This window comes from Rhinatrema bivittatum, chromosome 8 (assembly GCF_901001135.1).
Source record: "Rhinatrema bivittatum chromosome 8, aRhiBiv1.1, whole genome shotgun sequence".
NCBI lineage: Eukaryota > Metazoa > Chordata > Amphibia > Gymnophiona > Rhinatrematidae > Rhinatrema > Rhinatrema bivittatum.
Window position 1 is genome coordinate 224,439,943 of NC_042622.1, and position 26,702 is coordinate 224,466,644.

Here is a 26,702-nt window from a genome sequence, read left to right on the forward strand (position 1 = left end):
ACATTTTTAGTCAGTTGACTGCCGTGGCTCCTGTGTTGGATTCAGTACTTGTCCATTTTTATTTTCGTGTGAATGCAGTGTCACATAAGCCTGTAAATTACAGCACACACCTAGGCTCTGAGATGATAAGACAGGCGTAAAAAATATGCGCTAAACCTCAGCACCCATTTCCTTTACTCACCTGCTAAAAAGAGAACCCCAGGTGCAGTAAGGTAATGCACTGGGAGTTATAAAAAAGGCATCCTAACCTGAACATGCATGCACCAAGACACGCTTAGCATGCATGAAACATGATGTATGCACATAAAATATGATTTGTGCACAAATCATGCTTCCTGCACATAAATAAATACCAAGAACCGAACCCCTCCCCACAAGCTCTAGGTTCAGTCCCTAGTCTAACATGAACCCCAGACACGTTGCGCCACCTCTGATCAAGAGTTACATTTCCAGTGTTAAGAAAACACGAGTTTAGCCTGCATGGCCCTCTGAATTGGGGAGTGATAGCTAATACCTTCATTAATATGGGATTTGTATAGAGGAATGGTAATTCGTGTGCACAGTTTGACTCATGCTCTTGCACACATCGCTTGTGTGCTAAACTCCTTGCTCCATTGAGTGTAAAGTTGTACGCACAGATATGTGCGCACGTCCGTGTGCTACCATGCGCGCGCCTCATTACAATGGCCTAACAGACTGCATGTTAGGACCGCCGGCCGCGGCAGGCCGCAACCAGGGTCGGGTCGGCGGCCACAGCGTTAGGAACTCACCAGGAGCATCAGAGGCTCCCGCAGCGGCAGGCAGTCCTCTGTTTCAGCTTCTTCGCGGCCACTGCCGCTGCCTTACCCAGCTGCATGGTTCTCGGCGGTCCGGCTCCTCTCCCTCAGCCTCCTAGGAGCCGCAGAAGATATTTAAAGGAGCCATGACCGGATATTGTCATGGCTCCCCCTGGGACTCCGCCTCCTGCCACCCAGACCTTGCCTTGGTATTGAGGCTCTGTGCTTGGTTCCTATGTCTGTGTTCCGGATTTGCTCTCCATCCCGCTTCTGCTCTTCTCGTTGGACTGACTCTTTGGCTCCTGACCATTGGACTGGTGGTAGATATTTTCTGGCTTTGACTTGGACTGGTTCTGGACCCTTCTCCTTCTTTCTCCTGGATTGGCTTCGGACCATTCTCCCGTCTGCTCCTGGACCGGCTCTCGACCTCTCGCTGGACTTTGACCCTTGGACTGGATTGGGACTATCCTTTGACGTATACTCCCGGACTGACTACGACCTGCTGGAGGCACCAGCCATTTGGACCCCACAACCTGCAGGAGGCGCCTGCATCCAGACCATCGTCACTCTTCAGGGAATCTCCTAAGTCCCAGCGGCCGTATCCCTATAGGCTCCTCCTGGGGGGGATCACGAGCTTCCAGAGTGAAGCCTTCTTCAACAGGCCTTGCCATCCGACGGTAGAGACCGAAGAGGGGTGACTTCCTTTTTGGTAGCGCTGACTCTACCTCGGAACAGGGGTCCACGTTCGGATTCATAACCCTGCAGATGTTGGCTGGTTCCTGGGAATCTACTTCTTGACAGTCAAGGGGGCTGCTGAAAACTGACAGGGGGCACTGAGTACAAGCTCCTGCATTCCTGGTTAAGGAAACCCTTATCCATGGGGGTGGGGTGGAAGTTGAAACCTGACTAGAAAAAAAGAGCAAAAAAGCAGCAGAAAGCCAAAAAAATAGAATTAAAAAGTTGACAGGGGAGGAACATTTTTTTTGCTCTGCATCCTAAACTCTTTTGGCTGGTGTGCAAGTTTTCTAAATATTTTTTTCACCCCTAAGCCTCAGCCCTGTTCCTTTCTACTGTGATATAGGACATGGCCACGGATCAGGAGCAGTCCATCAGCCTCGTGTGCTTGTCCTCGATCCTGGTGCAGCGGTACAGATGCCAGCGGATCGTTGACTTCTTTGCCTGGCAGGATCCTTCCTCTCTGCTCATCCCTTGTCGATGCACATCAAACACTTTCTTCTCAACCATACAGTGGGTGCATTTTCAGCCAGGCGCCTAACAGCGCCTGATGTTCAAACGCAAGGTACCCGCGCTCCCCGCCTTTCAAGTGGGGTTTGTTCTGCATCGAGAAGCATGGGTGCACAATTCCCCCCCCCCCGTCTAAAAGGAGGTTGGAAGTGCAGCATTAATCTGTGTGCACACAGTTTCTAGCCCCCCCTGCACCCCCCGTCCCTGGAACGCAGCTTCTCCATGCCGCAGAGACCGTGCACACTGCGAAAGTCCAGCCCGCCCCGAATCCGCTTAAGCCACGCAGGGCTGACTGAGGGAAGGCTAAGCCTTGTTTTACACCAGGAAAAGACAATGCCCGTCTTTTTTGAAAATGTCTCCTCATAGTAAATCTTGGCTGTCATGATATATGTTATGGTTCCTTTGACCGTTTTTTGTTGCCAATAAATCCTTACATTAAACATCATTAGGTTACACCAGGGGGTTGCAGAAGAAGCTGGGCCTCCTCCCCCCCACCCAAGAGCCTGTAATCTGGCCTTGGTGGGCCCAGTTCAGACCACAGGAGACTCGCGCTGGGATGGGACGACCCCGTGAAGTCCCCTCTGACTGGAATGAGAGGGAACCCAGCCGAAGCGGCATGTTATAAACGATCCTGCTGCTGCTCTAACCCCTCGTTTCCTTACCCTCCCACCCTCCGCTGCAAGATACGGTCTTAACCTTTAAACAAGTCAGTGGCGTTCCTCCGAGCTGCCCTCTATAATTCAACGTGTCGAAGAAATGTTTGAATCCTTACATTAATTTTTTGCGGTTGTCAGACACCGCAGAGGAGAGGGAAGGGGGAGGTAGCACTCCATTTTGGAAAGGGATCCGCCACCTGCCTCTGTAATTACAGAGGTGGCTCGACATGTTTTGAAAAGGCCGTGCAGCGGAGCTGTGGGGCGTGAAAAGGCGCTGGGCTGGTTGCTGCGAGGGGGGGGGGGGGGGGGCACTGCCTGTCACCCTGCCGAGGGCCATGCTCTGTAATTACGCCAAGCCTAGCATGTGATAATGGTGTGATGAGCTGCGTGCCAGGAGGATAAAGAGGAAGGGGTCCTCCAGGGAGCAAGAGGCCAGGAGCTCAGCCCAGCAGCCAGCAGCCTCCAAGGCCTTGGGTTGACACCAGATGAGGGCTGGGGTTCCTCCCATCTCGTTAAGCTGCAAGCATCAAAATAGGAACACCTGCCTACCTCTGTAGGGTTTTATTTTCTGTTTGCCTTCTGCTGGTCTGCATGGAGACCTGAGCAGCTTGTGCACATTGTGATCTGCAGTGCTGTGTGTGTGTGTACGTGAGCCCTAGTGAACATCCAGCTGCCATCCAAGTAAAACGCACTTCTTTGAGCTTCCATTAAATAGACTCCTAGGAAGAAGTCAGCCAATGTTACTTAGAAGGACAGGTTTTCAAAGACGGCTAAGCAGGTGGACAGTGATTTATGCCTGCAATCTGGCCTGCCGGGGAATCGCCCTCCCTGCAAACGATGGAAAATCTGCACGGCGATCGGCAACGCGTGGACTGTGGGCCGCCCCGAGAAGAGGCGCTCCTGGGGGATCTGCAGGTGGAGGCCAGTGTAATAAGATATGCATGGCAGAGTGCACAGTCCAGCCCACAGCTGTGTGCACAGACTTTACGCTTGATGTGCACAAGACAGTGCACACAGGTTAGAGCTCCCCAATGTAAACTGAGTGGTAATGAAGATGATAGTTACTACCCCCTTCCCCATTAGAGTGAGCTGCTCTGGCTTCACTCGTGTTTTCTTAGTGCTGGAAACTTAACTCCTAGTCTGAGGTGGAGGACAGTCTATGGGTAGAAGCTGGAGTTACGACGCTGGGGCTTGTAGTCGGGATGTTATGCACAGAAGATTTCATGCTTTATGCATAAATATAATTTATGTGCACAAAAAATGCTTTCTGCCCAGAAATCATGGTTCATATTCATAAATCTCGTTTATATGTGCACTAAGACTTTTCTTAGCTTACTGCAACTGGAGTTTAGAAATTTGTAGTGTGAGAGTTAAGAAACTGTGCACTGAATTTCAGTTAAGCTGCAAAGCATAAAACCAGGAACCCCTGCCTACCTCTGTAGGGTTTTATTTTATGTTTGCCTTCTGCTGTACTGCATGGAGACCTGAGCAGCTTGTGGCTGGAGGGCCATGAAGGTGGGGTGCAGATGGAGGGATAGGGACTGGCTCAGGAAATAATGCCACATGCATAACTATGTAATAAAGATGGATGCCTGCTATACCCATAAACAAAGTGTGCTGTGGGGATTTGGGTGGAGGGTTGTGTTGGGGAAGGAATGGGTGAAAGGTAGGAGCTGGCATGTACACTCTCGCTTTGCAAACTGGTGAAAACCCCGTGAGGAAAAAGTATTCATAGACTTTGTCCCAATGTAGACAGTTTGAAAATTGGTGCCTTCAAAACTAGACTTTTTAAAAATGCCTTTAAACTTTATTTTATATAAAGATATGAACACGATTAACATATGCGACATTTCCCTGATATTTCTGTGTAGTTAAAGTAAGTCTAAAATACTTGTCTAACATCCGTTCCAAATTAAAGGAGATATGCAAATAACAGTTCATCGATTCCACCTGTAAGACTTGCATTTCTGCCTGTTTCCTAGTGTGATAATTAAATAAAAGAAAAGTCAACAGGAGCATGGCACCTTCTGCCATAAACAGGTTATCAATAATCTATAATCCAGGATGTCAAGAACCCATGGCCACCACGTAGCCAATGTCATCAAACACTGTGAAAGGTTTCCAGCCAGGGCCAGCCTTAGGGTAGGACAAGATGGCTGGTTGCCTGGGGCACCATGAGATAAGTGGTGCCCTGGCATCACCTGTTGGGCTGGGCTGATCTGCCTCCACCCCATCCCGAAGCCCCTGGGCCTGACTGGCAGGAAGAGCAACTCTTAATAGTGCATCAGCTTCTTCTGACGCACGGACCAGGCTCACAGCAGATCACATGAGATTATGTGATCTCACAGTTCGGACTGCGAGAGTTAGCCCCTCACAACAGAAGGAGCTGATGTGCTATTAAGCACTGCTCACCCTGCTGGGGAGTGCTGGCTGTTGGTGGGCTCAAAGAAGAGCTGACCCAAAGACACGGCTGCCGGGCAGGAAAGGAGAAGATTGAAAATACTGGGAGTCACGGGAAGGGAGGGGAGACCTACATTTTATTTGACTTTTTAAATATATGACAGGGGTGGTGGAGAGAGGGAGACCTACATGGAGTGGTGGTAGGAGGGCAGGGAGAATTATATCATCTGGGGTGGAGAGAGAGGGAAACTGTACATGGAGTGGAGGTAGGAGGGAAGGGAGAATTATATGATCTGGGGTGGAGAGAGAGGGAAACTGTACATGCGGCGGTGGTAGGAGGGCAGGGAGAATTCTATGATCTGGGGTGGAGAGGGAGGGAAACTGTACATGGAGTGGTGGTAGGAGGGCAGGGAGAATTCTATGATCTGGGGTGGAGAGGGAGGGAACCTGTACATGCGGTGGTGGTAGGAGGGCAGGGAGAATTCTATGATCTGGGGTGGAGAGGGAGGGAAACTGTACATGGAGTGGTGGTAGGAGGGCAGGGAGAATTCTATGATCTGGGGTGGAGAGGGAGGGAAACTGTACATGGAGTGGTGGTAGGAGGGCAGGGAGAATTCTATGATCTGGGGTGGAGAGGGAGGGAAACTGTACATGGAGTGGTGGTAGGAGGGCAGGGAGAATTCTATGATCTGGGGTGGAGAGGGAGGGAAACTGTACATGGAGTGGTGGTAGGAGGGCAGGGAGAATTCTATGATCTGGGGTGGAGAGAGAGGGAAACTGTACATGGAGTGGTGGTAGGAGGGCAGGGAGAATTCTATGATCTGGGGTGGAGAGGGAGGGAAACTGTACATGGAGCGGTAGGGGTACAGGAAGAGTGAGATTTACATGGAGGGGTAGTGGGTGAGGCAGAGAAAGAGGGGCACTTACATTATATGGGGCGATGGGTGGGAGGGAGAGAGATTGTAAATGGGATGGTGGAGGCAGGGTCAGTGCAATGATATTAGGAATTCCAGGCAAACCTTCAGCCTTGGGCACCCCCCTCTCATATTAACTTCCAAAATTCCCCCCCCCCCCCCCACTTACGCAGTAGAGGCGGCATTTACGTGCACATGTGCGTGTCCGTATAAAACTGTGCGCACATGTGTGCACGCACGGCCGATATCTATAACACGTCCGCGTATACACGCGCATGTGATAAAATGCTCGCGTCCATTCACGCAAGCCGGCAAACGCCCGTAGGTGGGCACCCACGCGGCTGTTTAAAAGTTACCATCCCCGCGAAGTAACACAAAATCCTGCAAAAAAAAGACACTCAAGACCTATACAGCGAACCTGTCGTACCAAAACGGCCCGATTGGTTTGCTCTCACTGCAGCTGCTCTCTGGTGTCCCCCAGGTGCTGCCGCTCTAGGTGACCCCCCCTGGTTTGTCTAACGGTTAAGCTGGCCCTGGGGCATTGGGGTGGCAGGGGAGGAAGGGGGGAAGGGGGAGACCCACATAGGGTGGCGATGGGACAAAGAGGATGGACAGGATGAAGGAGACTTTATTTATTTATTTATTTGGGCATTTTATACACCGTCGTCCCATATGTGGATCCCAACGGTTTACAAGGTGACATAATTATAACTCGGCCAACAAACAATCATAGATTGGTTACAGAGGGGGAATTCACAGTCGGGCATTGATACCTGTCAAGAAACATTTACTAGTTCATCTTAGAATGGGTCTAGTACATGAGGTAAAGAGTAAGGATGATTACAAACGAAAAGGGTGGTTTTCATGACTTAGTCAGTGAGTTGTTTTGGGAATCTTCCATTCTCTCGTTTGATTTATTCTTCATGATTCCATATATGGGGAGGGGGGGGTAGTTTGGCATTGGGGGGCAGTAAATGCAGGGAGAAAAAAAGACTTGGAATGGGAACATGAAGCAGGAGAAAGGAGGATCCAAGGGAGGAGAAGAGAGAGAGAGGATTGAGGGAGAAGAGGCTCTAATGCCTGGAGAGAGAGAGGGCAAGGGAAACAGGGTGCATGGAGGGAGAGGAAGGAAATACATGGGGGGGGGGGGGGGGGGGGAGGGGCACGCTTTCAACAATTGTCAGCCCTGTTCCCAGTATATTTCTTTATGTAATGGTCTGCCTTTCAATGAGGGATCACACCTTGGAGGCATCCACCCATCATATGGACTCTGCAAAAGACATTGCCTGCCAACATAAGGGCCGAATGGGCGCATTTTGCACTGGAAAGGATTCCCATTTGTGCTGTTTTCTAACATCATGTGGCATGGGCAGCCATAATTGCTGCTCTGCAGGAGACGGATAATTTCCCTTTTGAGGAGTTGCTGCTGTAGTTCTTTCAGTGAGCTCCCAACTTCCATGGGGGTCAGGCAAGAAGGTCCCAGGCTGTGATTGGTCAGGCAGCGAGCGCCATGTTTGTCTCTTAGATGTACACATAGGATGAATTCCTCTGTTTAATTAGAGAGAGGCTACATTCTCCCCCCCCCCCCCCCGCCCTGACCATATTACACTTTTACAGTTAAAATGGCACCTCTATATTATATTTTCTATACCGTACTGTACTCTTTTTGTGTTACTGTGCTTTAGGGTGAGCTCATGGCAGGAAGGCGGTGTCCGCTTCAAGGCATCCTGCTGACTGGCGTCTTGTAATCTCAGCAGGAAGGACAGGCCTCCTAAAATACTAGCAGGGAAGGTGAAAAGCTTTGCTGAACTGTCAAGTCTTCCCTTCATCAGATGAACGTATTAAAAACTGAAGCCTGGGTAGCTTCATTCAGAAGTGCAAACAGTCTTCCCATAGCAGGGATCCATTTCCATTGTATGCCTCAGCTGTCTCCGTAAAATGCCAGCAATCAATGGCTGAAAAAAAAAAGGCACCTTCGGCATTGAGATGCCACGTTCATCTTTACAAAAAAAAATCACAGTTAGTGGGACCATGTGGGAAGGCTGATGCTGACAGCGGGCAGGGAGCTGGAGCTACGGGTGTAGAATACATTGCTAGAGTGGGAAGGATGGAACGGCTCCCCAATTAGGAAAGGCTACAGAGGTTAGGGCTGTTCAGTTTGGAGAAGAGACGGCTGAGGGGGGATATGATAGAGGTCTACAAAATCATGAGAGGTCTAGAACGGGTAAATGTGAATTGGTTATTTACTCTCTCAGATAATAGAAGGACCAGGGGGCACTCCATGAAGTTAGCAAGTAGCTCATTTAAATCAAAGTGAAGAAACTTTTTTTTCCACTCAGCACATAGTTTGGCTCTGGAATTCATTGCCAGAGGATGTGGTTACAGCAGTTAGTGTAACTGGGTTTAAAAAAGGTTTGGATAATTCATAGAGGAAAAATCCATAAACTGCTATTGATCAATAAGGAATAGTAGCTTGGGATCTATTTAGTGTTTGGGTACTTGCCAGGTACTTGAAGCCTGGATTGGCCACTGTTGGAGACAGGATGGACCCTCGGTCTGACCCAGCAGGGCAACTTCTTATGTTCTTATACCGTGAGACCAGGAGTGGAAAAGGGAAAGCAGGAGATGATTAAACTGCCAGTTTTGGGAAGGTAGCCGGGGTTAAAAGAAATGTGATGCCCTAATCTCTTCATCAGCCATTGAAAGCACTGGAGTCAAGTAGTTTATAAAGGCTTTGTCCTGGCGTTTCCTCTGGCTCCTTTGTACTTCCGGCTCGCTTGGGACCAGGACTGGGATCTGGCACCATGAGCCTTCATGTTCTCCCCTATTAAAAATCCCCTCCCAATTTATATTTATTCCAGTCATTGCGCTGACAGTCCTGGGCCAGGGGCCGTGCACCAGGGCTCTTCCTGACATCATGGGTACTAAATACTGACACTGGGTATTACTCTTAGGCAATGGCCATGACCCCTTTCACCCTCAGGAGCTTTGAACATGACCTCCGCAGTGTGTGTGTGTGTGGGAGAGCCTGTGTATATGTGTGTGTGTGTGAGAGAGAGAGAGAAAAACGTGTTTCCCTGTACGTACTAGGATCAGTCCAGACCGTGGGTTATGTCCCCCGTCCAGCAGATGGAGTCAGAGCAAACTTCCGAGGGTGCTGACATATAAGCAGGTGCACCCTCCAGGGATCCTCAGTATCTCTCTGACTCCAGCAGATGCGAGTGGGGGAACCTTTGCTTCCCCAGTTGGTGGCTTCTGCCCCATTATTGCTATCTTTTTCTTCTCAGGACAGGATCAAGCTGGCCGGGGTTCTAAATTACTAAATTGAGTTTAAAAAAAAAAAAAAAATAATAACAAACTTTTTTCTCCTCAGGGAGTCTCTCTGAGCCCCTGCCCGGGTCTCACAGCCCTGGCTAGCTTGCCAGCGGGACTATTCTCTCTGTTGTCTGCCCTTTGTTCTTCTCTCTTTTCCTCCTCTCTCCGGCGGTAAGTTTTTATTTTCTGCTGTTATTTTCTTTCACAGCTTCGCCGTCGGACGGCTCAGGGGCACGCTGGTGGGGCCAGCCTCTCCCCTGTTCGGAGCGCCGCGATTCGAACCCCTCCCCCTCGGCCCTGCGACGTTTCCATTCCCCGGGGCCGCGGCAGCAGGGAAGTCTCATTCCCCTGCTGCTCCTGAGGGGAGGGTTCGCGGAGTTGAGCCTGGGCGGACGAGCCCGGGGAGTACTCAGCACTTACCAAAAGAGTTAATAGGCCAGCCAGGGTTGAGGAGATTCCATTAGCCTTCTTTCCAAAGGGAAAGATCTGTGTGTATGTGCAGGGCCGGCACATCCATTAGGTGAACTACGCAGATGCCTAGTGCGTCATCTATTAGGGGACGGCAAAATTTGCCAGCACAGGCAGCTGGCTGGCAGCCAAAGCCACAGAGGAGGGCAGTCGAGTGGGCCTGCTAGAATGGAGCCCATCTGCTTGCAGCCGAAGATATACCCAGCCGGGCCACAAGTGGTGCCCATCTCACTCACGACCAAAGCTTAAGATAAAGGCCTGGCAGGCCTTGAGTGGGGCCCATCGGACTCACAGCCAAAGACTGGAAGAGAGGCCCGGCAGGCAGTGAGTGGAATCCATCCCATTTGCAGCTGAAGACCCAGAAGAGAGCCCAGGAGAGCTGCAGGTGGAGCCCTTCCAGCCTGAAGTGGAAGAAGGAGAGACCCAGAATGAGAGTGCAAGAAAGCCTGTGAGGCTATGTGAGTGAGGGAGTGTTTGTGTGTGTGTGTGTATGCATGTGTGAAAGAGAGAGCCTGTTTGAGAGAATGTGTATGTGCATGAGTGAGGGTATGGGTGACAGAGGGATTCTGTGTGTGTGTGTGAGGGTGCATTTTTGTGTGTGAGAGAGAGCCTGTGGGAAAGTGTGTGTGACACAGAAAGCCTGTATAAGGGTGTGTATCTGTATGTGTGAGAAAGAGGGAGCCTATGTGAGAGAGAGAGAGAGTGTGTACATGAGAGAGAGTGAACCTGTGTGAAGGTTTGTGTGTGTGTGTGTGAGAGAGAGTGCGAGAGTGAGAGACCCTGTGTGCATGTGTGAGTGCATGCATGAATGAGAGCATGTTTTTATGTATATATGTGCGCCTGTGTGGGAGAGCCTGTGTATATCTGTGAGAGAGAGAGAGCAAAACGTGTGTGTATATATATATATATATTTGTGTGTGTGTGCAAAAGAGGAGAAAGTTTGTATGCAAGAACACCCCCTCCCCACCCCATCAGCTAATTTACGAAAATTTCAGGGTTTCTGGAAATCTAAAGTTCCCAGGTGTGGAGAGCAGTTGATTTTTGTATTCTTATTACTTTTAATCATTGGGCATTATTTGATGTGTATGCTGTTTGTCAATATTTTTTTGAAGTTTGGAATATTTTTTAAAATTTGTGTGCATATTTAATTATTTGATGTCATTCTATTTGTCAGCTATTGTAAAATATTCTTTTTAATAATATGGTTTTACTATGATTAATGTTTTATATTTCTTGATTTTATTGTTTGCCATTCTTCATAAAATATCAATGTTTCTATTTTTCTATTGTTGCAGTTTCCAGTTCAGTTTCTGTCTGCACATTTTTAATTTTTACTTTATGGTCTCTTTATACTGTATTTGGTAATGTGCTCTGCATGCGTGATTGCACTTGAGGTATTCTGCTAGTGTGTAATTTCTGCTTGCTGTCTGTCCTGACCATGGCATGCCCTTGGACTCTTGCTCTCTCCACCACCATAGGGACGGACCTGCCTGCAAGCCGCCAGAACCCAAGGGCTCAACCAACAGGGGAGGCAGCTGGTTTAGTTAAAGCTCCAGTCTCTTCCACTACAGGGCACATAGGTTCACCTACAAGACTGCATTAACTATGCCACAGCATCAAGGGCTCACTCCCATGCCACTCTGTGGCACTTTCACCTGGTCCATACACAGTCTGCTTGCGTCCGTTCCCAGGTCCAAACCTTGACTGAGCTTCCCTGATCCCTTGGAAACTCAAATAGCAGTTTAAACATATTTATCTTAAAAGTCCCCAGGTGGGATTTGAACCCTCACCACCTGGATGGAAGGCAGATGCCTTCCCCACTGAGCCAGCAACTCACTTTCCAACCACTGGCTTCAGAAGTCCCTCTCGAAGTCCATAGTTCAAAAGTCCGGCCCCACTGAACCTAACTGCCACCTCCCTCCATACATCTGGGACCTCAACCCTTCCCCAGAGGTACAGCCACCCACTGGCAGTTCTCCAGGCAAAGTATCCTTGTCGTTCGTCCAACAACAGAAGTCCCCATGCTCACCTTCTCTGTGATAGTTGCGGCAGTCCTTCACACGGTCGGGGAATGTCCAGCCTCGAAGTCTCCCAGAGCAGACAGGAAATCCGATCCTTCCTCCTCGGTCCCCAGCAGAAGACTGAGACTGCTCTACTAGGGAGTCCTTTTTATCCTGTGGAAACTGCTCCTCCTCTGCCAGCTGAATGGCTCCAGGGAAGTCCCACCCTTAACCTCCCACACCTGTGGTTCTTCTGTCCTTGTAACATCCGGGGGAAGGAACCAAGGGACGTCTCTTGCCTGGTGTTGCTGTATTTTCCTTCCCCCCCTTCCCTTGAATCTTTGGTTCCTAGCTTTATTCTTCGTATCTAGTCTAGCATAGTGACCCCGTCACACACTCATTACAGTTTGCTGAGTCTTGAGGACGTTGAACTCACCTAGGCCTCCACCATTGCCAGGTTAACTCACCAGCTACAACAGCAGCAAGATCAACTAAACAAGATGGCCAGTTTTCTTCAGGGCATGGCCATTCGTCTGGCTCCCACAGCATCTGCGCCAGCATCTCTAGTGCAACCTGCTACTTCCATGTTTCACCTGCCTCTGCCTTTAAGGTTTGAAGGGGGATCCCACCAAGTGTAGAGGCTTCTTGAATCAATGCCAGATGCAATTCAAATTACAAGGACCTCTAATTCCATCTGATCATGTCAAGGTCACATATATCTTGCCCCTGTTGGGCAGCTCCACCCTAGCCTGGGCTTCACCCCTCTGGGAGAGAGACGACACGCTCCTAGAGGATCTGATAACCTCCTACGAGAATTCTGCATGATTTTCAATGAGCCCAGCTGACCATCTTCCATGGCCACCAAGCTCCTTCAAATCAGACAGGGCTCCTGATTTCACCTGTTGTACACCTCACTGGGTCAGTTACCCTGCAGCTTCCAGGCCTGCCATTGCTGTACACACCCAAGTGCGGCACAAGTTGAGGCATCAGCACCTCTGCTTCTCTTCAGTTGACAACTTGAAGTGGTCTATTTGCATAGATTCCTCTTCAACTGGTGCTGACTGAAGAGATGACCTAGAAACCACTGGGTGCTGGAAACTAGGGGCAAGGCGAATAGGATGGCAAGCCTGGCCTCTCTTGAGCTCTTTCTTAAAATCTGAGATCTAGGCATATGGCCAAACTGATTAGCTCCTCCAGTGTATCAGGCAGATCCCAACCAGCCTTCTCATCTTTGACATGCTCTGAGAGCTCTTGCCTGAAGATGGCTATTAAGCTATCATTGTCCCATTGGAGTTCAGATGAGGGCGTACAAAAATGAACCACATACTTTTGAACAGGAAGAACTCCCATTCCTGGGCTACATCATTTCTTGGAAAGGCCTCTGCATGGACCCAGAGAAACTGAAAGCCATCCTGGAATGACCTCAGCCCGTTTGACCTCAATGCCCTACTGCAGTTCCTCAGATTTGTAAATTATTACCGGAAATTCATTCACAGTTACTCTACTTTGGCTGGACCTCTCACTAAAAGGGGTTCAGATACTAAGAATTGGACCAACAGTGCTTTTCAGGCATTTCAATGCCTCAAGGAGGAATTCACTCATGACCCGTGCCTGCACCATCCGGACTTTTCCAAACCATTCATACTGGAGGTAAATGCTTCTACTCTCAGGGTAGGGGCTGTCCTCTTACAGCACAACAACCAGGAAATGCTCGTAACTTGCTACTATTTCTCTAAAAAATGTACCCCCACAGAGAGAAATTACACTATTGGAGATCACGAGCTGCCAGAAGTGAAGCTAGCCCTAGAAGAATGGTGACATCTCTAAGAAGGGGCCAGATATACTGTGATTATTTTTATGGACCACAAGAACTTAGAACACTTAGTGCAAGCACAGCTACTGAACCCACAACAAGCACGCCGGTCACTGTTCTTCAATAGGCTTAACTTTGAACTGTGATATCAACCAGCAGACAAGAACTGATGGGCCGATGCTCTGTCTTGCTCATTTGACCCTGAAGGTTCCCTGGAAGCCCCGCAACATATCATTGACCCCACAAAGTTCATGGTAGCTACCGCAGTAACATTCCCACCTGGGAAGACTGTTGTTCCCCAATGTTTATGTCACAAGGCTCTTCAGTGGGCCCAGGACTCTCATTTGGAAGGTCACCCTGGTATTACCCTGAACCCGGGAGTTAATTTTCTGGTATTACTGGTGACTGCAGATGAAGACCAACATGAAGCGATTATGTAGAGTCCTGTCCTACATGTGCCATGAACAAGAATTCTCAAGCTCAACTCTGGGGGATATTACAGCCGTTGCTAACCCCCAAGGAACCCTGGAACCACTTGGCCACTGACTTTGTCACTGACTTTCCCCTCTCGAGTGGCAATGCCACTATATGAATGGTGGTGGATTGTTTTTCAAAGATGGCCCATTTCATGCCTCTCCCTGGCCTTCCTTCTGTGCCTGAATTGGCCAATCTCTTTGTCCAGCACATCTTCCATCTGCATAGCCCCTCCCCCCCCCAACCCAACATTCTCTCTGTCCGAGGAGTGCAGTTTATGGCTGGCTCCTGCAAACGTCTGTGCAAGAAGTTTAAAATTACTTTGAATTTCTCCGAGGCCTGCCACCCCCAGAGCAACGGACCAACCAAGAGCATAAATCTTTATTTATTTTTATCTAGAAAATGTATATACCGCATATCAAAATTTCTAGGCAGTTTACAGAAAACACACATAAAAATCAAGTTAATACAGTCGTAGTACAAAAAACAAATAGAGCAATATTAACGATGTAATAGCATTAAAAAAACCAATAAAATAAAAAAACATAATAAAAATCTACCTGTAAATCATGCTTAAATAATTCAAATGCTCTCTCAAAAATTATGCATTAACAAAAGCTCAGGTAAACAATCAGTCTCTTAAGGCATTTCTCAGGGCCTACATAAATCAACGACAGGACAACTGGACACCCTTGCTCTTGTGAGGGGAGTTTTGTCACAATAACGTAAGCAGCTCAACCGGGTCCTCATATTTCTATGTGGTGTTTGGTTGTCACTCTCATATACTAAAGCCTGTTCCGGTCTCCGTCACCTGCCCTGCAGCCAATGGAGTGGGAAGTGAGCTCCAGGACCTTTGGCAAAGAACTCATCATCTCCTGGAGCAAGCAGCGGAGCATTTCAGGAAGCAGGTGGACAAGAAACGTTGCCCAGCCTGAAGATATTGCTTGGCTCAGTACTAAAAACCTATGCCTTAAGATACTCTCATTAAAGTTTGCCCCAGGTTTGTGGGCCCTTTTCCTGTTGTGTGACAAGGTGAGGCCCGGTAGCCAACAAACTATGGTTACCTCCAATTCTCCAGATTAGAACATAAGAACATAAGAAAATGCCATACTGGGTCAGACCAAGGGTCCATCAAGCCCAGCATCCTGTTTCCAACAGTGGCCAATCCAGGCCATAAGAACCTGGCAAGTACCCAAAAACAAAGTCTATTCCATGTAACCATTGCTAATGGCAGTGGCTATTCTCTAAGTGAACTTAATAGCAGGTAATGGACTTCTCCTGCAAGAACTTATCCAATCGTTTTTTAAACACAGCTATACTAACTGCACGAACCACATTCTCTGGCAACAAATTCCAGAGTTTAATTGTGCGTTGAGTAAAAAAGAACTTTCTCCGATTAGTTTTAAATGTGCCCCATGCTAACTTCATGGAGTGTCCCCTAGTCTTTCTACTATCCGAAAGAGTAAATAACCGATTCACATCTACCCGTTCTAGACCTCTCATGATTTTAAACACCTCTATCATATCCCCCCTCATTCGTCTCTTCTCCAAGCTAAAAGTCCTAACCTCTTTAGTCTTTCCTCATAGGGGAGTTGTTCCATTCCCCTTATCATTTTGGTAGCCCTTCTCTGTACCTTCTCCATCGCAATTATATCTTTTTTGAGATGCGGCGACCAGAATTGTACACAGTATTCAAGGTGCGGTCTCACCATGGAGCGATACAGAGGCATTATGACATTTTCCGTTTTATTCATCATTCCTTTTCTAATAATTCCCAACATTCTGTTTGCTTTTTTGACTGCCGCAGCACACTGAACCGACGATTTCAATGTGTTATCCACTATGACACCTAGATCTCTTTCTTGGGTTGTAGCACCTAATATGGAACCCAACATCGTGTAATTATAGCATGGGTTATTTTTCCCTATATGCATCACCTTGCACTTATCCACATTAAATTTCATCTGCCATTTGGATGCCCAATTTTCCAGTCTCACAAGGTCTTCCTGCAATTTATCACAATCTGCTTGTTATTTAACTACTCTGAACAATTTTGTGTCATCTGCAAATTTGATTATCTCACTCGTATTTCTTTCCAGATCATTTATAAATATATTGAACAGTAAGGGTCCCAATACAGATCCCTGAGGCACTCCACTGTCCACTCCCTTCCACTGAGAAAATTGCCCATTTAATCCTACTCTCTGTTTCCTGTCTTTTAGCCAGTTTGCAATCCACGAAAGGACATCGCCACCTATCCCATGACTTTTTACTTTTCCTAGAAGCCTCTCATGAGGAACTTTGTCAAACGCCTTCTGAAAATCCAAGTATACTATATCTACCGGTTCACACGCCACATAGCTTTATTTAAGGGGCCAGTGGCGGGAAAAGCCCCATAACGCCTATTGATAACATCAGCGGGATTTCCCCATTTAAGCGCAGTAACAGGTCTCCTGCCTCCTAGCAGTGCTTATTGCGCCTGCATGCCTGGTTCCCGATTGTTCCTTCATTCCTGATTCCTGTTTGCTCCTACTTCGTCCAGCCTGCCTAGTTGAGCCTTGCCTTGCCCAGCCTGTCCTGTCCAGCCTTGCCCTACCCTGTTGTCTCATCCAGTGTCTCCTATGTGTCTCCCTTATCCTCGACCTGACGTCCAGATACTGACCTCGTGCTTGGACTTGACTCTGAGTGACTATCACCTGGACCTCAGCCTTTGCTTGGACCTGACCGCGTTGGCTTGTTGCCTGCCCGACCCTTGGCCTGTTCCGGTACATTCAGTCGGCTGCCTGTCCTGACCTCAGCGTGCCCTTGCACTCTTGCTCTCTCCAGCACCCTAGGGATCCGCCTAAGTCTTGCTGGCCGCCAGAACCCAAGGGCTCAACCTGTGGGGGAGGTGGTTAGTATAGGGGAAGCTCCAGTCTGTCCCGCTACAGGGCGCATTTGCAGCTTTTGGTGTAGGCCTTGTAGGTTCGCTTACGAGGCTGCATCAACTATGCTACTGCATCAAGAGCTCACCCCCATGCCACTCATTACATTAGCAGGGTTTTCTGGTTGACATACAATTATGTATATTATATTTTCATGCATTGCTGTTCATGCTATTTTTACCTCAGAACTATACTTTGAATGTCCTTTTTCATGTAAAATTTGTTATTATAAATGCAGAATAGTTACATGTGTGTGGGTTGGGTCGCGGGGGGAGGTCAAGGTTGGGGCTGGGTGTGAGGAGGGCACAAGGCTGAAGGTTCGTCTAGGGTGCCTAATACCTTTGCACCAGCTCTCTGTGTATATTTTTGTGTTTGGAGCCCTATCCTGGGCCGGCGGAAGCACTAGGCGAGCTAGGCCTGGGCCTAGGGCGCCGACCATGAGGGGGCGCGAGCGGCGGTGGCAAATCTCCACTCCTCTTTGCCGCCGCCGCCGCTGTTCGCAAGAGGTGGGGTTTGGGCTGCAACCGGGGGGGGAGGGAGGGGGGGCCATGACCGGGAGGGGGCAGAGCAAGGCACAAGGTGCCTAGGGCGCTTAATCCCCTTACCGGCCCTGGTCTTATCCACACCAAATTTTCAGGATATGTCAGGGAGCTTATGAGGACTCTGACAAGGGCGCTTTGTTTCCGAATCTGCGCGTATTTGTGGAGTGAGGATACACGCATGGGCTCCTTTGGTTCTGGGTGGAATGTTTTTGGTTAGAATGAGAGAGTGGAAATATACTGGTGAATGCCTGTCTGAAGGGGAGGACGTTTTTTTCTCAACTACAGAATGGGACATACTGAGTATTAACATGAAACTAAGGTGGAGGGAAGGGTGAGTGGACGGGGCAGTGGTGCTTACTTAACTCTTAAGGTTTATCACAATGCCCTTTCCCATCTCAGTACATTCCAGACCTTATGGATCCAGCCGTAGGCTTCTTATTCCCTTAGCCCTTGCCACACTGACAGTTAACTTCTGCAAACTCGAGGTAGGTTGTCTACCTCCCCACCGATATTCACAGAGCCTTCTTTAGGAAAAATGGCACGCAAATAAAATTGGACTTGGAATAGAATTTAGAGTTTTCAAGAGCTTGTGCCATTTTGGATTCTTGGCCAGTTGCCCACTGATCCTGTCATGTTCTTTTTTTTTTTGTTTGTTTGTTTTTTATTTCCAGGTGGATGCTGACCTCCAGAATCTGAGCCATGCTGGGTCCAAAAGCACATTCAGTGAGCCCAACCCCTTTGCTGAGATAGCCATGAACAGCTGCAAGTACAACGGAGGTGTGCTGAGACCCCTCAGCAGCTTGAGCTCTTCCCGCAGGAATCTCCACGAACTGGACCCTGAGACTCAGCCCCTGCAGACGCTTCACAGCTCCGGGCTGGAGGTGGTGGTCTCCAAAGCTGACCATGTCAAAGCGTCCAACCCAAGCCTAGAAGAGGAAGAAGAGGAAGGCCGCAGTCAAGGCCCAAAGAAGACTCAGAACATTGGCCACAAGCTGGGCCATCGCCGGGCGCTTTTTGAGAAGCGGAAACGTCTGAGTGACTACGCCTTGATCTTTGGAATGTTTGGCATTGTTGTCATGGTGACAGAGACAGAACTGTCCTGGGGAGTCTATACAAAGGTACAGGCAACTCTTCATAGCGATCAGCGGGCCAAGGCAAGGTCCATGGATAAGAAAGCTGAATGCACTGTGGATTAATATTCAATTTATACATTGTGCGGTTGTATTTTCATTGGGTTGATGGTGGGATTACTTTGTCAGTTGCTTTCAATCTCTGGTTATCTGCCCTACTGCTTGCCCTTTTAGCCAGGGCTTCTTGCTTGCTAGCCATTTTCATGGCTGGATTAACACCGATCCTAGGAATTTATATGGCCAGCGGGCTCCACTATAATTAGAACCCAGGAAACTTTGGGTATCTAGTTCTTTCATCTAGCCACTAGGGCTGTGTTACCTCATCATGCAATAGTTTGAGGAATATGGGAAAGGTCTTTGGATGAGAGATGGAAGGGTGTGTTGGTTAAGATGATCAACTTGTACAGCAACTTGGAAGTTCCACTCTTCATTCTTCATATTAATGCTGGAGATTAATCCCAGTCACACTCATAGCTGCTGGGGTTGGAAAGTCCTGTAGGGAGGATGTTGTAGAACAGGGACTTCCCAAACCTGGCCTGGGGACTCCACGGTCAGTTGAGTTTTCAGGCGTTCCACGATGAATATGCATACGTTAAATTTGCATATACTGAGGCGCCAATGGTCACCAACTTATGGATATTCTCTGTGGATATCCTAGAATATTCGACTGGTTGAGGGATCGCCAGGATAGGTTTGGGAAGTCCTGTTCTAGAGGGGGGCGAAGGACAGGCTTGGGCAAACCCTGTTGAAAAGCACTGAATTAGAGCAGTCCTGGGACATATCCAGTCAGTCAGGATTTTGGGATATTCACCGTGAATATGCATCGGGGTAGATCTGCATGCATGGCCTCCATTGTATGCAAATCTATCGAATGTATATTCAATGTGGATATCCTGAAATCTCACCTGGCTGGGTGTGTACCGAGAACCGGGTTGGGAATCACTGGACTAGAGGAACTTTTGCGATGTCAGGAGGTAAGAAAAAGAATAACTTGTGTTCTTCAAAATGAGGGAGTCTTCCTTCTAACACCTGAGGCTCGCCAGGTGTGAGGAGTGTGTGTCTGTGTGTGGGGTGGGGGGGGGGGCACTTCCATTCATGCTGACAGTATCTTCTGCATTCCTAAACCTCCATGCTGAAAATGTCCCCCTCCTTGTCTTATAGGGCCGCCATGTGGCTCCGAGTCACAAGGGACAGGTGAGCCAGCCCTGTTTTTCTAAACTCCCATCACAATACATTTTGCTACTTGTAGTTCTGCATCTCTTTTATTCCCATCCCCCAACTTTTCTGGTAACTGTGAATCCTGCATCTCCTACCAGGGTTCTGCCAAGGGGTTTTCGGCCAACTTTCCATGTATTCTGGTGACTGCAGGCCTTCATTTCACATCTCAAAGCATTGTGGCACTGGTGGTCCTCTTTTCTTTGTTACTGATTTGCCAAACACGGCACCTTCCCATAAACCAGACTGTTACTAGAGGATGGGGGAGAGGTGCGACTATCAGACAGAACTGTTACTAATCTATCTCGGGGGGGCTCCATCCTCTCCCACGTCCCCACACGCGTGCCACACTCAGTTTCCTAATGGCACAAACCACCTCTCCATCAGATATAGGCGTTTGGAGGTTGTTACCTAAAGATAGGGTCAAGATCTTGAGTTGTGCCCATTGACATTGTTGTTGAATCTGTTCTCTCATCTTGTCTGTTGACGCATCAAGCTGCCAGCCCAATCCATGCCTCCTGCCTCTTCCCGATGGCCATGCTCTAGCCATGTAATGCTGGGAGAGGGAAATCTGAGTCAGTCAGTAAGTGCAGGGTATTCCCTCAGTAGGAGGGCAGTATCAAAACAGTTTTCAAAGCTATTTAGCTGGATAAACTGGCCGGTTGACAATTGTCCTGACTCAATCCGGCTAAAAGTACCCATGGGCTTCCATAGCAGACATAATTCTAACCAGATTGAAGGGGGAGGCATTCCCGGGGCAGGGGGGGGGTGTTTTGGGCAGGATCAGGAAATAACACACACAAATTGCATTCTCAAATCCGGACACATTATTTTCCATTGAAATTTTATACGCACAAAGAAAAGCAAATGCAAGAATCTGTACAACGCGCATGCTTTGCCTTTGAAAATGAGGTTCAAAGTCCACATGTACAACCTACCTCACCTCCACCCAACTTTGCACCTAGAATTGGCCCTTTATGGCTGGTTAATCTCAGCTCATGCTTTTAGGCTTGTTGAAGTATGTAAGCGAATCAAAACCATTTACCTATTAAATACTGACATGGCCTTTACATTAAAGATTGATGCTACTCCCTAAATATGACTATCTTTGGAATGCCAGTGGGAATCCTGAGTACCAGTTTCTCGGTGCTATACGGTTATTGTGCATCTAATGGGAGAGAGCCGTGCATTGGATGGCTTGGCTTCCCCTGCATCTGATGTTGTTCCCAACATGGCATCACAGTCCAAACGAAGGAGACAAGAAATGCATCGTATGAGCATGGCTTACTGCATCGCTCAAAGCATAAATAGGCTTCTGCCAGCTTCCTGAGGGTAGCAGATGTCTTCCCAACCCTGCTAGCATATCCTGCACTGAAGAAATGGATAATACAATGATTTACTGGGGGCACATGCTGCAAGATGACTCTGAAAAAGCATAGATTTATTAAGGGAGCACCACAAGCCAGTCAGGTTTTCAAGATATCCACACTGAATATTCATGAGAGGCATTTGCATGCACTACCTCCATTGTTTGCAAACACATCTCATACACATTCGTTGCAGATATTCTGAAAACCCAATCAAAGAGCAGAACTGCCCACCCCTGCCCTAACATCGTGCTGGGACACTGGGACAATACTGGCTCAGAGGGGAGACTGTCCCCTAAGAGCATGCTGTGACACTAGGTCAGTGCTGGGTCAGAGGAAAGAGTGACCCCCTCACACCATTCTGGGTCACTGGGTCCTACCAGCTCGGAAGGAAGCATGACCCCTAACTGTGGTTTCTGGGATGCTCCTTCAGTACTGATTCACAGGGAAGAGTTCCCCTTAATGCTGTGCTGGGACATTGGGCTAGTACTGGCTCCGAGGGAAGAGCGTCTGCTAGCACTGTAGGAAGCATTATTGTCTGGTCCATCTATGGTAGAGATGTGGGGATAGACAGACATAGCTCATGGACTGGCTGATGCTCAGCACTGCTTCTGGCTGAGGAAGGGGAACTGAGTGCAACCAAAAGCGCTCAGGGTCTCCTTTTCGCTCCGCTTGAGAAGTCATTCTCTGAGCTCAGCAGTCACTGGATGATACCACTGGATCTCCGCTTGTTTACCATATGAAGCTCACACTCATGTTGGGAATTGATATTGGTGTGGGTGTCCTGTTAGCACTCGGTCACTGACATAGCCAGGACTTTTTGATCAACATCTGTTGCCGATAAGGGCAATGTTAATTTACCTCAACCCGTCCAACTTTTCATCTATAAAATCCCTAATTTCATGATGACGTTAGCAATTCTTGCATCTCACATGCTCAGATGGGAGGGAGGAGGATGTGAACAAGTGAGAGTCTGAGCGAAAGAGTTGATAAGTGAGTTGGTGAATGAAGGACTGAGTGAATGAGGGATTGCACTCAGTGAGTGAGAGGCAGCCTCTATGAATGGCACTGCAGGCCACTGCCAAATGTAACCAGAAAAGCAAGCACTGGATGTCAGAGCAAGACTCATGCGGAGATGGAGCCATCCACCTGGGGAGACATCAGTCCCTGTCCCTACCTGTGCATCCCATTTCTGGACCTGGCTTACTGGGGAAAGGCGTGAAAAGGGGGGAGGGGAAGGGTCTTGTCTTAGCTGCGGACATCCTGCATCTTGAAGGCACAATGAGCATGAGCCAGGCTCAGCGAGCCTTACCAATGCCCTGCAAACCTTCAGCGAGGCTGCGCTCTGCAGCCATCAGAAATGGGGCTTTGCCGAGCGGCTTCGCGACTGGATGCATTACATGAAGCCTGCAGGTAACTGACCGGAAATGAACTCACGTGTGCCTCTTCTTCTCTCTCCTCCTCAGGAATCGTCGTATTCATTTGCACTGAAATGCCTTATCAGCCTTTCAACGGTAATACTGCTGGGTCTCATCATTATGTACCATGCCAGAGAAATCCAGGTGAGAAGGATGTAGGGGCAATTTTAGACATGTGTTTATGCTGTGCTGTACTTGTATATCGAATGTATTTATCCACATACAGACCCCAGCTATAGGGCAAGACCAACTACAAGAGTTTCTTTACCTTCCCGTTGTGATACACGGTGCAGGAAATCAGAACATAAGAACCTGCCATTCTGGGTCAGACCGAGGGTCCATCAAGCCCAGCATTCTGTGCCAATCCAGGCTACAAAGAAAGATCAACCCCAGGCATTTCTATCCCTTATCATACTGCAGGGAACAAAGACAATTCCCAGGTGTTTAATATCCCTTCTAATCTCACTGAATTACATTTTAGGAATCAGGCCAAAGCCACCAACTTATTTCATATTGTTCATCAAAACTATCACCCAAAAAGCAAAAGCGCTGCATTGACGATTCGAGGCATTTGAATATTATTGGGATGAAAGGTGCCGCACATGAAACCAAACTAGTAATAACAGTAATAACTGGAAAAAAGAACTGATGTAAAATCAATGCATGGATCAGCGTAAGTGTGATTGCTACAGAAGATTTGCTCTTTGCACACAAAATAAGTGTGTGGTTTTTTAAGTCTGGGGATTTAGGGAACTAAACACCATTAACTGCGAGTTACATGGCATAACCCCCAAGTCAAAGCAGCACTGGCTGCTGGATTTATAATACTATGTGCCAGCCTATTCCAGCCCGTTCTCACACAGCATCACAGCAAAATGACAATGCGAAGTCCTGCAGACTGAAACGTGAGAGATCCCGGGGCTGCAGGCGTGTGCCCGCTCTCACACACCGCCACAGCAAAATGACAACGCGAGGTCCTGCAGACTGAAACGTGAGAGATCCCGGGGCTGCAGGCGTGTGCCCGCTCTCACACACCGCCACAGCAAAATGACAACGCGAGGTCCTGCAGACTGAAACGTGAGAGATCCCGGGGCTGCAGGCGTGTGCCCGCTCTCACACACCGCCACAGCAAAATGACAACGCGAGGTCCTGCAGACTGAAACGTGAGAGATCCCGGGGCTGCAGGCGTGTGCCCGCTCTCACACACCGCCACAGCAAAATGACAATGCGAAGTCCTGCAGACTGAAACGTGAGAGATCCTGGGGCTGCAGGCGTGTGCCCGCTGAACACATTTTGCTGATGCCCCTGATACAGTTTTCAGCGTACGAGTTGGAGCAGAGTCCAAGTCTCTGCATAGTAGCCCAGTACACTAATGACAGATAAATACCAGTTGGCCCATCCAGGCTGCCTTGTTGTTTGACTCACTTGCTCTCTACCTCTCTGGGCAGATGAGCACCCAGGCTCCCAGTACCCAAACCAGCACCAGCTCCCCTCGTATCCTTCACCCACTCCCCGCAGTGCCTCCCAATCTTCCATATCTGTCCCAGGCAAGCTCAATGTTAATGTTACAACCTTGGCCCACTCTGGGCCAGTTTCCCAGTCCCCTTGGAAGCCTGTGCCATTGATGTGAGGGTTGTAATCACAGCTGCCCCATGCTGGTTGCCCCAGCCTTAGTGGAAGCTGAGCCACCATTCTTTTCCTATTGGGCTTATATTTCCCCTCTTCAACTCCCCTAAAGTTTGCATGTATGATGGCAGATAAGGATCATAACCACCTTCACCAGGAGGCTCTTCCATGCACCCACCACACTTTCCATGAAGAAATATTTTCTAACGTTGTTTCTGAGTTTCCCCACTTGGAGCCTCATTGTGACGAGTGACGTGGGAGTGAGCCCTTGATGCTGTGGCGTAGTTGACACAGCTTCGTAGGCGAACCTACGAGGCCTACACCGACAGCTGGCAAATGCACTTTGTAGCAGGACAATCTGGAGCTTCACCAATACCGGCCGCCTCCCCTGCAGGTTGAGCCCTTGGGTTCTGGCGGGCGGCAGGACTTAGGCGGGTCCCTAGAGCAGTAGAGAGAGCAAGAGTCCAAGGGGTTACCGGGGTCAGGTCTGGAGTTACCGGGATAGGCCAAGGGTCATGGCAGGTGGCAAGCAAACGTAGTCAGGTGCAAGGTAAGAGGTCCAGTCCGGGCAGCAGGCAAAGGTGGTGAGGTCGAAAGCAAGAGGTCAGTATCAGGAAATCAGGCCAGGAATGGACAAAGACACACACGAGACACTGGACAAAACAACTGAGCAGGGCAAGGCCTGACAAGACGGGCAGGGCAGGGCAAGGCTGGATGAGGCAGGTTGGGCAAGGCAAGGATGGAGCAATGAGGAACGCAGGAACAACACGCACTGCTCAAGTCAGAAGGCCCATTGCTGAGGTGTCTGATGCTCATCTGAGGGAGCTTTGAGTAGCGAGGCACCAGTGATGTCATCAGGAAGTGCCTCAGCTGTTTTCCCACTGTGGCCCCTTTAAATTCAGTGATTTCAGAGGAAGGATGGATTTCAGAGGAGGATTTCAGAGGAAGGATGCAGCGTGGCGGCATTCAGAGGTTGGCAGCGAGAAGGCCTCGAAAAAGCAGTCGGTGGCGCTGGGGTGAAAGTGGCGGTGCATGGGAATGTCCCATGGTCCACCAAATGAAACACTCATACCAGCAGTGTGCCGTCCTCTATGCCTTCTGCCTTTTCCCCCTGCACCCATTTGGGCTTTATTCGATCTGAGAACATTACCCAGTATGGCCATAAACCTGCTTTCAACAGCATTTATTTTGAGATGTTAGAATATGAAGGAGACCGACTCGGGCCTTCTCTCTTAAGGGGTGCATGATAGGAAGGTGTGTGGAGACAAGTGCTGCCTGATGCAAAGGCCTAGAAGAGAAGTTGGTTTAGGATGGGAAGGCGTGCGGAACAAGTGATGCATGCTGGGAAGTTGTGAAAGGAAACCAGTGGTGCATGCTGGGAAGTTGTGAAAGGAAACAAGTGGTGCATGCTGGGGAGGAAAACTGAAAAGGTCTGATTTGCTGCTCCCATTTTCTCCCCACTCTCAGCTCTTTATGGTGGACAATGGGGCAGACGATTGGAGGATAGCCATGACCTACCAGCGGATATTTTTCATCACCTTGGAGCTGCTAGTGTGTGCCATTCACCCAATTCCCGGGCACTACCTGTTCACATGGACGGCCCGCCTGGCCTTCATTTACACCACATCTGTAGCGAATGCAGATGTGGACATTATCCTCTCCATCCCCATGTTCCTGCGGCTCTACCTGATCGGCCGGGTTATGCTTTTGCACAGCAAGCTCTTCACCGACGCCTCCTCACGCAGCATCGGGGCCCTGAACAAGATCAATTTCAACACGCGCTTCGTCATGAAAACCCTCATGACCATCTGCCCTGGGACTGTGCTGCTGGTCTTCAGCATCTCCTCCTGGATCATTGCAGCCTGGACAGTGCGGGTCTGTGAGAGGTAAGTGCGAGCCGGCCGACCTTCCTTGAAATTCTCAAAAGGGAATTCTTTCTCGGCGCCAGTGCTGCCACAGTGGGGCTTTAAACCAGTACCTTGTGACTTTTTAGTAAAATGCCCCTCCTCCCCATAGTGACCCGGGGTGGGCATGCATGTCGCTTTTAAAGATCACCAGAGCGGAGGTTGATTTTATTTCTAAGCCCCCACGGCCTGTGCCTGTCTCCCCCATGTTTGGGAGGGAAGTGCCCACATCTCAGTCTCTCGCTGCCTTTCCTGGTCTTTTGTTTTGCCCTTCAGCTGCTGTTTCAGTGCCCCTTCCCCTTCCTCCTCTATCCCCCCTCTCTCTCTGAAGCTTTTGCCCTGTGCCTGGGGGGCAGTATAGACGGGGTCACATTGCAGTCAAGGGGAAAAGCTGCAGCTGCAAACAGCTGGGAGTATGGGGGGGCGGGGAAAGGTGACCAGCAAGGGATGGGAGTATTCGGTTTCATCACAAATTAGCACACCCCCCCCCCCCCAAAAAAAAACAAAAAACAAAC

The 26,702-nt window shown here is 49.0% G+C and overlaps 1 protein-coding gene across 3 annotated transcripts in view; it reads left to right on the top strand.

The window, feature by feature from the left end:
• Positions 1-26,702, top strand: part of KCNN1 (potassium calcium-activated channel subfamily N member 1) — a 140,445-nt gene that overhangs the window by 73,631 nt on the left and 40,112 nt on the right. For 2 of the 3 annotated variants that reach the window (XM_029613745.1, XM_029613743.1), the window contains exons 2-5: positions 18,199-18,645; positions 19,819-19,851; positions 22,706-22,801; positions 25,751-26,169. In XM_029613745.1, coding sequence (XP_029469605.1) covers positions 18,280-18,645; positions 19,819-19,851; positions 22,706-22,801; positions 25,751-26,169 — 914 coding nt within the window. In that variant the 5' untranslated portion in view covers positions 18,199-18,279. The remainder of the gene's footprint in view (positions 1-18,198; positions 18,646-19,818; positions 19,852-22,705; positions 22,802-25,750; positions 26,170-26,702) is intronic. The other variant, XM_029613744.1, reaches the window with a different exon arrangement.